Source organism: Plecotus auritus (assembly GCF_963455305.1).
Source record: "Plecotus auritus genome assembly, chromosome: 9".
In the NCBI taxonomy this organism is placed as follows: domain Eukaryota; kingdom Metazoa; phylum Chordata; class Mammalia; order Chiroptera; family Vespertilionidae; genus Plecotus; species Plecotus auritus.
This window is the reverse complement of record NC_137783.1, coordinates 8,422,405-8,436,096: the sequence shown is the minus strand read 5'-3', so window position 1 is coordinate 8,436,096 and position 13,692 is coordinate 8,422,405. Positions and strand designations below refer to the sequence as shown.

The window sequence follows — 13,692 nt, the reverse complement described above, 5'->3', positions numbered from 1 at the left end:
ACATCTCTGAAAAGCAAATCTCTTACACCAGGAGCTCTCTGTGCCAGGAACATGTGTGCATCTGTGTTTACCTTACACGCCTGTGCTAGGAAGCACAGACACGGTTTTGTAGCCAACCTCACGCAGACGTATGAGCGTTTCACCTTCCTGTGTAACAGCCAAGCAGTTGCCTTTGCCCCGATTCCCTCCTCTCTCTAGACCAGGGGTCCTCAAACTACGGCCCGCGGGCCACATGCAGCCCGCCGAGGACATTTATCCGGCCCGCTGGGTGCCGCTGCCTGTCCTGCTTAGCAGCCGACTCGTTCCAGGCCCGCAGTGCGCATAGGAATTTGTTCATAGTTTTTTGTTTTTTTTAAACTATAGTCCGGCCCTCCAACGGTCTGAGGGACAGTGAACTGGCCCCCTGTTTAAAAAGTTTGAGGACCCCTGCTAGATGTTAGTTTTTCTTATATTATGTATATCCTTGGGAGACTCCTTCAGTCCTTCTCGGGACAGGAATGAGTGTAGTGAATAAACACATGCATGGATGGATAACTATTCTTAAGGGAATTAAATGCTCACTTATTTACATGACAGCACCTGACAGGTGACTGAAGACAGTGCACTGGCAGGGTGACTGCCCTACCCCGCTGTGAGCCAGCAGAGAAGGAACAGAAATGAACTCACTCAATCACGTACCTACAGATACCACCTGCTTTGTATGGTTTAGATTCTCTGTTAAAAGTTATCGTTTGCTTTACCCAAAAATTATATATAAATTGCTATATACTGACCTGTGGGAGAGTTGGCTAAATGTAGATTTCTGGTATATGCTATATGTTTTCGCTAAACGCACTGAGGACCTCTCCTCTTGAAGAGGACTAACAGGGAAAAGTCACGGTCTGATGCCCAGGCCTTTCCCTCGAAGCAGTGACTCAAGGTCGGCTCCGGGGCCGAGTCTCCCAGAGCCCGGGCAGGAGGAGTGGGGTCTCACTCCATGCCGGGAGAAGAGCGTCCAGGCTGTGGTTGCTACCGCCTCTCCTGCCGCTTACAGCAAACGGGGGTGTGAGAAACTGGAGGGAAAGTCCATCTTAAAGGCAGGAGGAACAGACTGGGTTCACATAGCCTTTGCACATGTACATGGGTGTGCATACACACATGCATGAAACATGGGAGATCATATAAGAGCATGCCCTGGAACTATGATACAAATTATAATTGGATGACTGAAACCAGGGGAAAAAATGTACAACTAAGTAAACAGTTAAATAAAATTAACCAATGAGGTGATTGATGACCTCAACCCGATCAGCACTTTAATTTCAACACAGAGCACAGCCCATTCACCTTGACCGCACTTGAGGACTGGGGCCACCAGTGGGTAGGTAGCATTTTAACTTAAAAATTTAATGTGATAAGCACCGTTTCCACTTTCTCTCTGTGTCTACATTTATTATGTAATAGGTAATAGATATAAAGCAAATATATCGTCTGTAAGATATCAACTATAAAAGAGATGAAAGAAACTAGTCAAATCCCATTTTAAGAAATGACAGAGGGATTGGGAAAGGTCAGTGCACGGAAGAAACTTCCATCCAGCCCTTAAGTGGGGACTGCTTGGTGACCCTCCCAAGGTCAGTGATGATGATGGACGGCCATCCACCCTCCTCAACTTAGTTCCATAGAAGCTAAAGTTGTCCCATGATTGAAGTGATTACACACATATAGTGTGCATTTAGGAATATCATCCAGACTTTGTTTTGTAAGATTCTGTGATATGGACTATCACTGACCTGACAGACAACCTTAACATTGTCTGGAAAGATAAACAATGATTTTTGCCTGTACTACATTTCTAACATCTGTTAACAAAGGGAAGGAAGGAGGAATTACTGGCGTGAAACATGCATGAAACATGGGAACCAAAACATCGTCCTTTTTACCCAGACCAAACAATGGGGCTGGTTAGAGCCCTGGGGACCCCTGACAATCAGAATTTCCACAGGACAACCAACTGCTGAAGCTCTGTGTGGGATGGTGTGAGACCAGCTCAGATACAAACGTGCTATAATAGCCCCGGCTGGTGTGGCTCAGTTGGCTGAGCATTGCCTAGTGCACCAAAAGGTTGCCAGTTCAATTCCTGGTCAGGAAAGATACCCAAGTTGCGGGTTTGACTCGCGGTTGGGGTGTGTGTGAGAGAGCCAATCAATGTTTCTATTTCTCTTTCCCCTCCTCTCTCTAAAAACATAAAGAAGTGCTAGGAATTTAAATAAATTCTTATTATTTCAGAAGAAGGGAGACATTTTCTTTTTCTTTAATAGCAAGAACACAAATATCCCCTTGCCTCACTCTGGCTATAAAAGTGCATCAAGTCAGGGGCACATGCCTGGGTAGCGGGCTCGATGCCCATCAGGGGGCGTGCAGGAGGCAGCTCCATCAATGATTCTCATCCTTGATGTTTCTATCTCTCTCTCCCTCCCCCTTCCTCTCTAAAATCAATAAATATTTTTAAAAGTAAAAGGGCATCAACATGAGTTACAAAACCCTGTAGCAGATGAGAAACAATTCTCATTTCTAAAACAGAAGGAAGAATAATTCTTTAGAAAAAAAAAAACCAAAAATACAAAGACGGCAGCCCCTTCCAATTATACAATAGCCTATGTAGGGTAGCTATACTTTTTATATGCAAAGAGCTACGAGCGTACCTTGAAGACACCAGCCTTCCCAGGTCTCCCAGCCCCACCTAACTGCTCGCTGACAACGGCACCCCAGCAGGGGCAAACCCTCCCTAAAATCTGACGTGAAAAGGGAAAAACTGTAGGCAGAGAAAGGTGAATAAAACCCTACATCAAATATCTTTCTATCAAACTAACTTTAAATGATGGTGATCACGGTGGAAGAAAGTAAGCGGCTTACAAAAGGCAAGAACACTCCTGGCCTAGCTGGTTTGTGGACCAAAGGGTCCCGGGTTCGATTCCAGCCAAGGGCACATACTTCAGGTGCAGGCTCCTCGCTAGCCTGGGCCCTGGTCGGGGCGCGTGCAGGAGGCAAGCAATCTATGTGTTTCCCTCTCTCTTCCACTCCCTCTGGAAATCAATAGAAAAATGTCCTTGGGTGAGGATAGGAAAAAAAAAAAAAGGCAAGAAGAGTCAAAATACCAGTGACTGGCAGCTGCCTGGCCTAATGCATCCCACCACATAGTCACTTCCGGCCCTGGGAGCGAGGCTGCTGCTCTAACTGTGCCGTCCTGTCACGTGTGTGATGAACCAGGGAACGGAGCGCACATCCTCCTGGTCCTAAATGTGGATGACGCACCCCAGTGGGCCGATGACAGACACAGGAGGGAGGACAGCACGAAGCAACAGGGAAGGAAGCCCTTGGAATACACCACTTTGTGGGTTACTAAAAATTACGGGCGTTATCAGCGCTTCTGTAATTTCCCTTTTAAAGAATGTCCGATTTGGGGAACCGAACCAAACATGTCAATAACCACAAATGACCTTTAGTGGGAACCCGTGGGTGCTTTTTAATAAGTGGGGGTGAGGAGAGCTCAAATCACAGCAGAACAGAACTCGGTTAGGTGAATGAATGCAGTTAGCAGTGAGTATATCACACAGCAGCAGATCCAGCGAGAGAGCGTTACAGTGGAAAACATCACGCTCTCATTTCCCAGGAGTAAACTGCTAAGGAACTGTAAAAGTCGTCCCTGGAAGAACACGGAAACAGTCAAGCATAACGAACCTACAGGAAGATCATTGTGCCCAAGTCGAGGAAGGACGCGTACCTGCCTGCCCACCTCGTCAAGCCTATGCTTAGCACACGTGCAAAAATCAACTACAATACAACTACTGCAACTATTACTATCATTTTCTCTTGCCCTTAGGTGAGCGACACCTGACAGCTACATGCTGAGCTCTGCTAACAAAACGAAACCTTTCACTTCCTTTAATAGCAAAATTACCATTACTGAATCACTGTCGTAAAAATATGCATTCAAGTACATGACCACTTATTTTAAATAAACACCAATTTTGAAACAATCACCTTTGAAAAGCTGCATACGTGTGTGTGTGTGTGTGTTTTAATCCCTGATTACATTTCTATTTATTCACTGTGGTAGACCGAAACATTGTATTTGTAGAGACTAACTACCACTTAATTTCTTACAAAAACAACAACAACAAAAAAACAGCAAACCTGTGTAATGTAGAACAGCAGTAAAGGAAATTGTCTGCTTGTCGCTCCTCTTCCCTGTACGTAAGAACTGTGATGGAATATGGTACTTGTGCCCCGTGAGTACGTGAGGAAACACAGTGAACTCACAGCACAGAGCAGAGGGCTTACCAAGATAAGACTCTGTTACATTCAAGGATTGGGCTGCACCCCATTCTGCATTCGGGCCACCAGCGCATTCCCACCAAAGACCTTGGGAGGTTTTGGACTCAATTATCAGCATGTATTTTCATCCCATAGGTAACACTGTGCATAATTAACACTGATTATGGGGCCACTGGTTGGACACCAGCTCCTGAATTTTAAGTTTATCTCAGTACATCCTAGCAAGTAACTTGTCTGCCACAGTGCCTAACAATTCCCATGCTACTGCCGTTTCTCCATCAAAGAGGATTGGATCCGAAAAAGCAGCTCATTTGAGGGCTTTTTAAATCACCTTAAATTGTTTATCCAATTATCCACAGCCCTACAAACTTTCAGCATTACCTTTGAATAGTGGTATGTACGTTAACGAAAAGGAGAGAAACATCTGTATTTTCTGTAACTTTCTAAAAGAAGTCACATTTCATACAGTAATTAGGAAAAAACAACCTTATCCCTATGAATATAAAAAACTACATAGAATGTGCATTTTGCTAAACAGCTTACTTACTAGTATATTGATAGGCGAACTACTTACAAAAGTGACATCAGAGAAGAACCTGTTCTGTTCTGAATCCAGGGACAAGAACAGAATGTCTCTAGAACTAAACATGTGCTCGTCGAAACGGACTTCTACGCATGTCACCTTCTGGCTCAAGGATCAGCAGCTGGAGCTGTCAGTGTCTCTCATTTTTTCCGCGCTGTCTTCTTTGTATTCTGGTTTAATTTCGCCGTCATCATCCTCGCGTGGAGTTGGATCTTGTTCGGCACCCTGGTCTTTGGTTTGGGGTTCATGTGTGGAAACAGGATCTAAAACTACAACTGGTTCGGCTTGGTCTTCACTGCCAAGGTATTGTCTCCTCCGTCCAGGGTCACTGGGAGGCCTAGGGGATGAAGAGTTAAAACAACAACAAAATTAAAAGCAGAGAGAAAAATATCTGTCTCTCCTACTCCTGGATTCAGACGAACAACAAAACCCCAAGACGTTCTAAGGTGAAGCAACATGCGCAAAGTGGTCTTGGAGGTGCCAGCCATTTACAAAAATGAAGCCAGGTTACGGATTTAGGAGCACAAAGCCAGAAGAAAGAAGGCGGGAAAAAGTCAGAGCAATTAACGGCGGAGGTGTTAAAAAGCCAAACGCACCTACCTGCTTAATTACACGCTCTCCTCAGGAAGTGCCAAGCTCTGGGGCGTGTGCAGACCCCCCACGGCCTGAGCCAGACACCTGCCCCGCCTTCAATGAGCCAGTTACCCGCCTGCCTGTATCCCTGGCACATCTGGCTGCAGCTAGCTCTGGGGAGACGGCGTGGAGGAGGGAAGTACATCTCCCCATCACTGAGAGGCAGCTGTGACACCGGGAGAGCTCTGCTCAGAAATGGGGGCAAGGGGAGGGACTCGGGCAGGTGCGAGAACCGGGGAGTACGCTAAAATGCTGTTACCATAACCTTTTCGAAAAAGGAGAACCATGTTTCTTGAGAAATCTCTTCTTGATGGCACATGCTGTTAGTTTCTCTTCCAGAGGCGTTCCTCTTCTCTTCTGACACAAGAAACGAGGCTTCTCAAGCTGATGGGTGACACTTCCCCGTGGAAAGGGATGTCCTGAAACGCTCTTGCCACGTGTCAGGCAATGAGGGAGTCGGCACCTCCTTCTCTGAGAAGTCATGGTCAGAAGCCACTGCTTGAAGGTCCTGGGCAGCTGACCTGGTGCCTGAAGGTTGAGGGACGTGTAGTCGGCCGGGCAGGGGCTATTCCGACTCATCTGGTCTTCTTGGCAAACGCCAGGATGCTAACCATGAGCCAGCACATGCCTGCCCACCTCTGGAGAGCAGGACATGGCTGCCCTACCTATTGGCCAGGCTCTGCCCACTCTTCTACCAGCCCCTTACCTGGAGTTGATTTCTACTATTTCCGACTCCTGAACCAGGTCAGATCTGCCAGTTACTCTATTACTACTCAATACTGCCTCCCGTGGACTTTACTGCAGTTATAATCAAATACCATGCAATTTGTTGTTCAATGTCTGTCTCTTCAAATACCATGTAAGCACCCCCGAAACAGGAACTCTTCGGCTTTGTTCACAGGTGTACCCTAGCTAGCACCTGGCCCAGACCCATCTGTGGGGTAAGCGAATGAGCCAATGCCCATTACCTGTGTGGGAAAGGCTCATGATGAATGGGCAGACACCAAGGCTTCGGTGTGAGTAGGTCTGCAGGTCTCTGTCACACACCAAAACAACAGAACAAATGATCGGTTATTGAGAGAAAAGAGTCTGCAGGGTCCAGCCACGGGTCCAAGAATCCTCAACCCAATGACCACGGTTTTATCACTGTCTTACCAGTGCTATGAGATTTATCCAGATCTTGAAAAACCACTCCATCTGGCTATCCGGTTATACTGCGTGACACGCTCATCATGAGTAAGTGATTCGTGTGGAACTCTGTCTTCCTCGGAGGTGGCCAAAGCAAAGAGGGTCAGGAGAGAAAAGCTAGGCTATCACGAGGACCAGTTCCTTTGTTTCTGCCTCCATTTGGCAACGCCCTTGCCATTAGAAACACCAAGACACTGCTCATCGACCTGGGCCCAGGATCCACTTTCCAAGATGTGGACGTTCTCTGAGCCCGGCTGACACCTGCAAGACTGTATCTATTGGGAGATGGCCAGAGAATCACAGCCACAATGATGATATGAGGGATTTATTGCAGGGGACAGACCTCCAGCAGTGGTCTCTTTCAGTTTGCGGCCTCTGCTTCAGACGCTGGGCAGGAAGTCAGCAGTTCTGGCCACTGGAAAGAAAGATGGATGAAAAGTGCAAGAGACCGAAGACAGCACTGCCTGTGGCTCTCCCAATCTCTAGTCCTCAGGATGCAGACCACCTGCAGGATAAGCCGGGCCCTTCCTCAGGGAAACGCACATGCACCTGGCCCAGCCGCTGCCACATGCCAGCAAGGTGACAACATGCGTGAACTGGAACAGCGTGGACCGTCAGAGCGTTAAAAGCAAGACTCCCATGTCACTTTGGCCTTCACGATCTCATGCACGTTTCTCTTGTGGCCTCCCTGACCTAGAAGCAAAAGGGCAAGGCCATTCTAGGAAATGAAGTTCCAGCCTAGCTAGGTTGCTACAAAGCCACAAAGCCTGCAGCTCACATCACCAGGCTGGCGCCACCGTCCTGGGTTTGAGCTCACTGCAGGTAAGCCAGCCAGCTGGCTTCTAGGCATGCACAGGAGTGCCCATCTCATTCCAGGTGAGCATCAACCCATACTGACCTTTACCATTGGTGCAGAACGAGTATGGAGGGTCCCGTGCCCAGGTGTGCCTGCGGGTGAAGGGGCGGTGAACACGTCCTAAACGAGCCTTCTTCATCGGTTGGAGGCCGAACACTTCCAGGAAGTGCTCCCAGGGCTTAACAGCAGCAACAAACGGATGTTGATGGAACCGAAAACTCGGAAACCTGTCTTGTCAGGCTGAAGTGTCCTGAAATTGTCTCAGTCCACAGAATCGGTCCTCTCCCTTGAAGGAGGCTTCTCAGCTGCAGAGTAATCTATTATTCAACCACTGAAGGCTGCCGTTTGAGGACTCCTTTGTTGATTAGCACTGGGCTAGGCATAGTGGGCGATTTCGCTGAATCTATGCACCGAGAGTCAGAGGAACAAGTTTCTCCAGGTTAACGGGCACTGCCTGGAATCCCAACGCTGAGACCAGCACGGACTATGGGAGTCATCTAGTCCCATGTGCCCTTTGACAGATGAGGAAAATGACATTTGCAGAGGGGAAGAGCCGGGGTGTTTTTTTTTCTCTCACCACAACATGCCAGTAAGTCATTTATGATCAATCCACTCCAATAGATATTTTCACGAGTTATTTTAGATCATTTGCTCAAGGGCTATTTCAAGACCAAAAGCAAAACTAAAGCGAGGAGACAATATACCAATCTATGCCACCCTACAAAGCCGGATGCCAGGCACAACGGCAAATACCGCTGTGTGGACACAGCCTGTGGTGGCCACTGTCACCTGCGAGGACTTCCTGTTCAGCGGGGCGGCAGCTGCACGTCCAGAGCTGATGTCGGACTTTGAAGCGTGGCAGCGTTCTCTCGTCTGACACTTACTTTTCATCATTTAAAGTTGCAGCTCTTTTTCCCTCACACGGAAGCTGACCCGAATGGACAAACTAATTTGTCCTTTGAGCTGAAATGGGGTTTTAAAAAGTACACCAAGCTGAAAGAAACGGGCTCTGTTCCACCTGAGTGACAGTTAAAGGTATTAGAATTGGTAGTAATATAGGAAGTGTCATTTTATGTTTAAAAGTCTATTTGGGGAGCCCTAACCGGTTTGGCTCAGTGGATAGACTTTATCTGATAGAGCGTCGGCCTGCAGACTCAAGGGTCCCAGGTTTGATTCCGGTCAAGGGCATGTACCTTGGTTGTGGGCACATCCCCAGTAGGCAGTGTGCAGGAGGCAGCTGATCGATGTTTCTCTCTCATCGATGTTTCTAACTCTCTCTCTCCCTTCCTCTCTGTAAGAAATCAATGAAATATATTTTTTTTAAAAAGCCTATTTGGGGAAATTGTGGACAAATGTATTAAAATCTCCAGAAAAGCAGGTGCCTGGAAGGAACGAGAGCAATGCCACAGCCCTTCGCCGCCGCTCTAACGTGGGAGGGTTTGGGGTGGGGGGGAGAAGTCGGACTTCTTATTTTTACACAAGGGGGACTTAGGAAACTGACGTCCTCTCTGGAGTTTCTCCAGGAAACTACTTTATAAAGACAGATTTAAATCTTGCCGTTTTTCTGTCCTTGAAGGTGGTAAATATGATTGCGGCTTTATCCGTTTTTCTTGTAAATGAAACAGAGTTCAGACCGTCCGGCTGTGCGTCATTTGTTGGATGGCTGCCACCGACTAATGCAGACGTCCCACTGGGAGACCAGGGAAGAACTAGACTTTGATTCACCAGATTGTGTTAAATAGTCCAGCTGTTGCGATTTGAAAGATAGTTACCTCAGAAGTGAAATAGAAATGAACTTGGCATTTATGCCACAAACCATTTTTAGACTGTTTGGCAATCAGCTTTTCAGGGGGAGCATTTTATAAAATAACTCTCGCCGCTTTAAAAGTTTCATTCACTGTAATGTTCAAAATGTCCCACCTTTATATTATCAGTAAAATTAAGCCTGAGTGATATGTAGAATTTGCATGAAATAAGCATTTCCCCCTTCATTTCATGAGCTTTGATTGCACTCAATTGAGCTCCGAACCGTGCCGATTAGGGCTCTTTGGGGCATTAGTTAATTGGAATTGCAGCCGAAATGTTAGCTAGAATTTGTTGAACATAATTGGAACGTGGAAAGTTGATTCTGAAAGGAATTTCATTGAATGCAAACAATGATGTGCTTTTGAAAAATTAGAATGCTGCGTTTTCCTCGCTTCTGAGAGTCGAGTCCTTCGTGAAGTTCAGCCCTGGCAGGACCCTTCGCGATTGTTCTGATTCTTCTGGTACAGGTGCGGTTTGGAGTCAGGTCTTCCCTTTTATCAGCAAGTGTCCCCTCACCCCCCTCCGAGCACCCCACCCACGCCCCCTGCAGCTGAGAAAATGTGGCTGCTTTCTAAAAGGGCACCCGACTTGTGCTTGGGCATCAGGCTTCATAGGGTGGGATTCGTGTATTGCCTCCTGGCTTTGATTTTGCTCTTGGGTGCAGGCGTGTCTAGCAGGGCGGCCTCGCAGGCCGGTGCACGCCACGAAGCCTGGCCCCAGTTCTTGACGCCTCTAGTGGAAGGCGGACTGTGGACACTTACACATCCCCAGATACACTGGCCCACGGAGACTCAGGAAACTGGATCGTTCTCGCCAACAAAATCAACACTGATAAAGCAGGAACTAAGATTAATTTTAGGTCCAACATTCTGAAATGTCTCACACTTTTGGGGGGCTACCTTCAAAGCTTTTTGTAATTTTTCAGCATTTGAAGTGACCGTGAAAGATCCCGACTATTAAAAGGGAATGTTATTTAAGCAATATTTTAAGAGACTTAACGTCTCCCACAAAATTACCATATATAATACTGGCCCCTCAAGAGAGGGGCCATGCACCTAAGCACCAGCCATTTAAATTCTAGATTTTCAGAACAATATTTTTAAATCTGTAAAGATTCCCCTTTAAATTTACTGTATCATATGCTTTAAGTTCTCCTTTAAGATGGGAAGTCACAGAGAATTCTGTGTGCTTCTTTTCATATAGTCGTATGACAAAGCAGAATTCAGAGCTGAAATGTGCCTGGCAGGTTTGAGAAGTTAGGCCAATTGGTCCTTACATATGAAATTGCATTTACGTTTTAGTCAGCTGCTTCTATTTGAAGAAATTAAATACCCAACTATTCACAAATGAAAGGAAACGCAAACACTACAGACTACTGAAAGATGTTTTTTAAAAAATGTACAAAGCACCCAAAGAAATCTGGTTCTCTATGCAGAAGTGATGTATTTTATGCTAAGTCCCTTAACATCACAGGTAGTTGCAGGAACTGGACGGCAATTAATTCTTTGAGAGAATTGAGAACTACTCAGCAGCACTGTTAACAGTCACTGTGAGATTTACTCAGCAGAATTTGCACATGAGGGTAACAGAGTCTCCACAGTTAACCTGGAAGAAGCTGCTGTCTGTATAGCAGCTCAGAACATGTGTGAGACAAAAACTGCGCAGCGGATCTTCCGGCCCATCCACAGGGTAACGCCTGGGTGTGTGTGTGTGTGTGTGTGTGGGGCGGGGGGACGGGCGGGCAGGAAAAAAAGAGTAAGTGAGGGGATCTCGACTTCCAGAACATCCAGTTGTCTGCTAATTTTGTTGTTAAAACTTAATGGCCCGTGGGCAGGCGCACAGGGAGCAGCTTTGTGGCTGAGGGTTGCCGCGCAGAGCCGTTTCCTGCAGCGTCTGGCCACAATTCGGCGGTACTAAGATTACAGTTGAGAGCAGACAAAATCCTTTAATTGTGTAAGAGCATCAGATTAAGCAGTAACTTCCATGCTGTCCATTCTGCCAGCTCCTAGTCTCTTCTCAGAAAACAAATGTCTACTAAGCACAGGGAAGGGGCCCTCCATTCTCCCCCGACACCGTGCTCAGCACACCCACCTGCACCCACGTGCACAAAAGCGGGGAAGAGAAGAAGAAGGGCGGAGATGAGGAACCGGTGGAGGTGGGAATAAGGGAAGAAAACGTGACCTTTCCACCTCAGGGGCTAAAAGAGCCCTTCTAGTTTCCATTTACTGAACCAAACTTCTCTTAAGGAACAGTTACGTGGCCAACCGAATTAATTCCTAGCTGAGATCACTATTTGAGAGAAGACTTTAAGCCAAGTTTCCGTAAAAGCAAGTTAAGAGTCTCAATTGCTCTTTGGTGACATATTTCAAAGGCTAGGATTCTCTAGCTCCAATCCAAAAGAGCAGGGCTTCTCTATTTCATTTTTCTACATTACTTCCCCCTGGAGATAATGAAACAAAACTGAAGAGATCAGTTAGAGGTTCAACAACGATCAAACCAATCTTACTTTTAATTCAAAACCCTTTGAAAGGCAATTCCGTTTTTTCCTTCACAGAAATGTTTGACTATCACACTAACCAAGAGACATCTAAAATTTATCTTTTATCAGCGACCCTTAGTATTCAGTTAATGGCTCAAACAAGATGAACTCTTACAAAAACAAACCTGTGTGGGGCCAAAAGTCACATGTATTTAGAGATACCAGAGCTAGAAATTAGATGCCAATTAAAATGGTTTCATTGGAAATAAAATTTTTTTTTTTACTGAACTCCTGTAATTGCTACATGGGTTTTTGTTTCTTAAATTCTTCCAGGGCACAATGCGACCTGCTTTGACTTCCCAAACAAAAAAGGCAAGGTGGCTGCCTATCTGGTGGTTAAAAAGGAAATTTAAAAGAGCTTGATAAAGCTTGGAGTTTTGGGGAGATCTGGGATTGAAGAGCAGCATGATGAACTAGAGAAGTGTTAACTAGAAGAGTCTCTGGCAATTGTGGCTTAAAAGCATCTTTGAGAATGACCCAGCGATGAGGACACAGTTATGGAATCACTCAAATCATACCAAGTACAGTGCAACCCGAGTTCACTTTCAAACAGACTCTCGCCTTTGGAGCAAACTTTTATGGAGGTACTGTAACTAGATGAAATGAAAAAACCATCTTTGAGGTTGACTGCTTATTTAGTTGTAACTATCAGGAGGATATTCACCTTCCTGAAAGTCATCAGTAGAGAAAGAGAACATGGATGAATGAAGCTCAGTATGGACGAGTAGGGCCACATCTAGGTGTTGAGATGAAAAAGCAAGGTGGCAAGAATACAAGATACTCTTGGACCTCTGCCTGATTGTGAGGCAAAGCTCTGTTAAGATCTGCTCTTCTCTTTCTCCACCCTGAAGGCCTCTTGTCCTACTTCTGTTATAACAGAGATGTCCCAAAACATGATGACCCATGGACACTGAGCTCAAAAAAAAAACACACAAACAAACAAACAAACAAACTGGATCAAAGATGGAGCTATCTTGCCCTAGCTGGTTTGGTTCAGTGGATAGAGCGTTGGCTTATGGACTTAAGGGTCCTGGGTTCAATTCCAGTCAAGGGCATATGCCAGGGTTGCGGGCTCATTCCCCAGGAGGGGATGTGCAGGAGGCAGCCAATCGGTGATTCTCTCTCATCACTGATCTTTCTCTCTCTCTCTCCCTTTCCCCTTCCTCTCTGAAATCAATATATATAAAGATGGAGCTATCTCAAAAAGGTACAGCATAAAGTGGACACAACAATAAAACACCTTGCTTAGGCTGGTGACAAAAACGTTCATTTTAATCCTTGCAATTAAGTACTAACAGTATGTCTTGCCTTCTCACAAGTCCCTAGGAAACAGATCCATATACTGCATGTATCTCTAGCTCTACAATTTACCAGGCAGGAGTTACTCAATTATTTGGAATACACAACATTGGTTGATTTTAAGAATTTAGTAAAATAAAAACGTTTTCCAGGAATAGGTGATGTTATTCAATTTTCTGGTTAAGTGAAGATCTTATGCAGAAAATATCTTTGGTTCTACTCTTACTTTACAACCTTTCTTAGATTAGAAAACTTTCTTGTCTACCCGAGGCTAATCAAGTGAGCATACCTGAATCTTCTACAACTGACGGTCACTGATAACTTTATCTTGTGTAAGTGCAAAGATGCAGAAGGTATGCAAGATTGAGCTGGAGGTAAATGACTCCTGGGCACTTAAAATATGTTTAAAAGACCAGATAAGCCAACTAAACAACAAAAATCTCTAATATTTGCTTATGAATATGTGTCAGT

At 45.7% G+C, this 13,692-nt stretch overlaps 1 protein-coding gene across 6 annotated transcripts in view; it reads right to left on the bottom strand.

Moving 5' to 3' along the window:
* Positions 1–13,692, bottom strand: part of SHTN1 (shootin 1) — a 96,765-nt gene that overhangs the window by 2,977 nt on the left and 80,096 nt on the right. For 3 of the 6 annotated variants that reach the window (XM_080641023.1, XM_080641027.1, XM_080641025.1), the window contains one exon: positions 3,481–5,237. The exons of 2 other annotated variants lie outside the window; for them this stretch is intronic. In XM_080641023.1, coding sequence (XP_080497149.1) covers positions 5,015–5,237 — 223 coding nt within the window. In that variant the 3' untranslated portion in view covers positions 3,481–5,014. Of the gene's footprint in view, positions 1–3,480; positions 5,238–10,074; positions 10,212–13,692 lie in introns of those variants that run through there. One more of the 6 variants, XM_080641028.1, reaches the window with a different exon arrangement.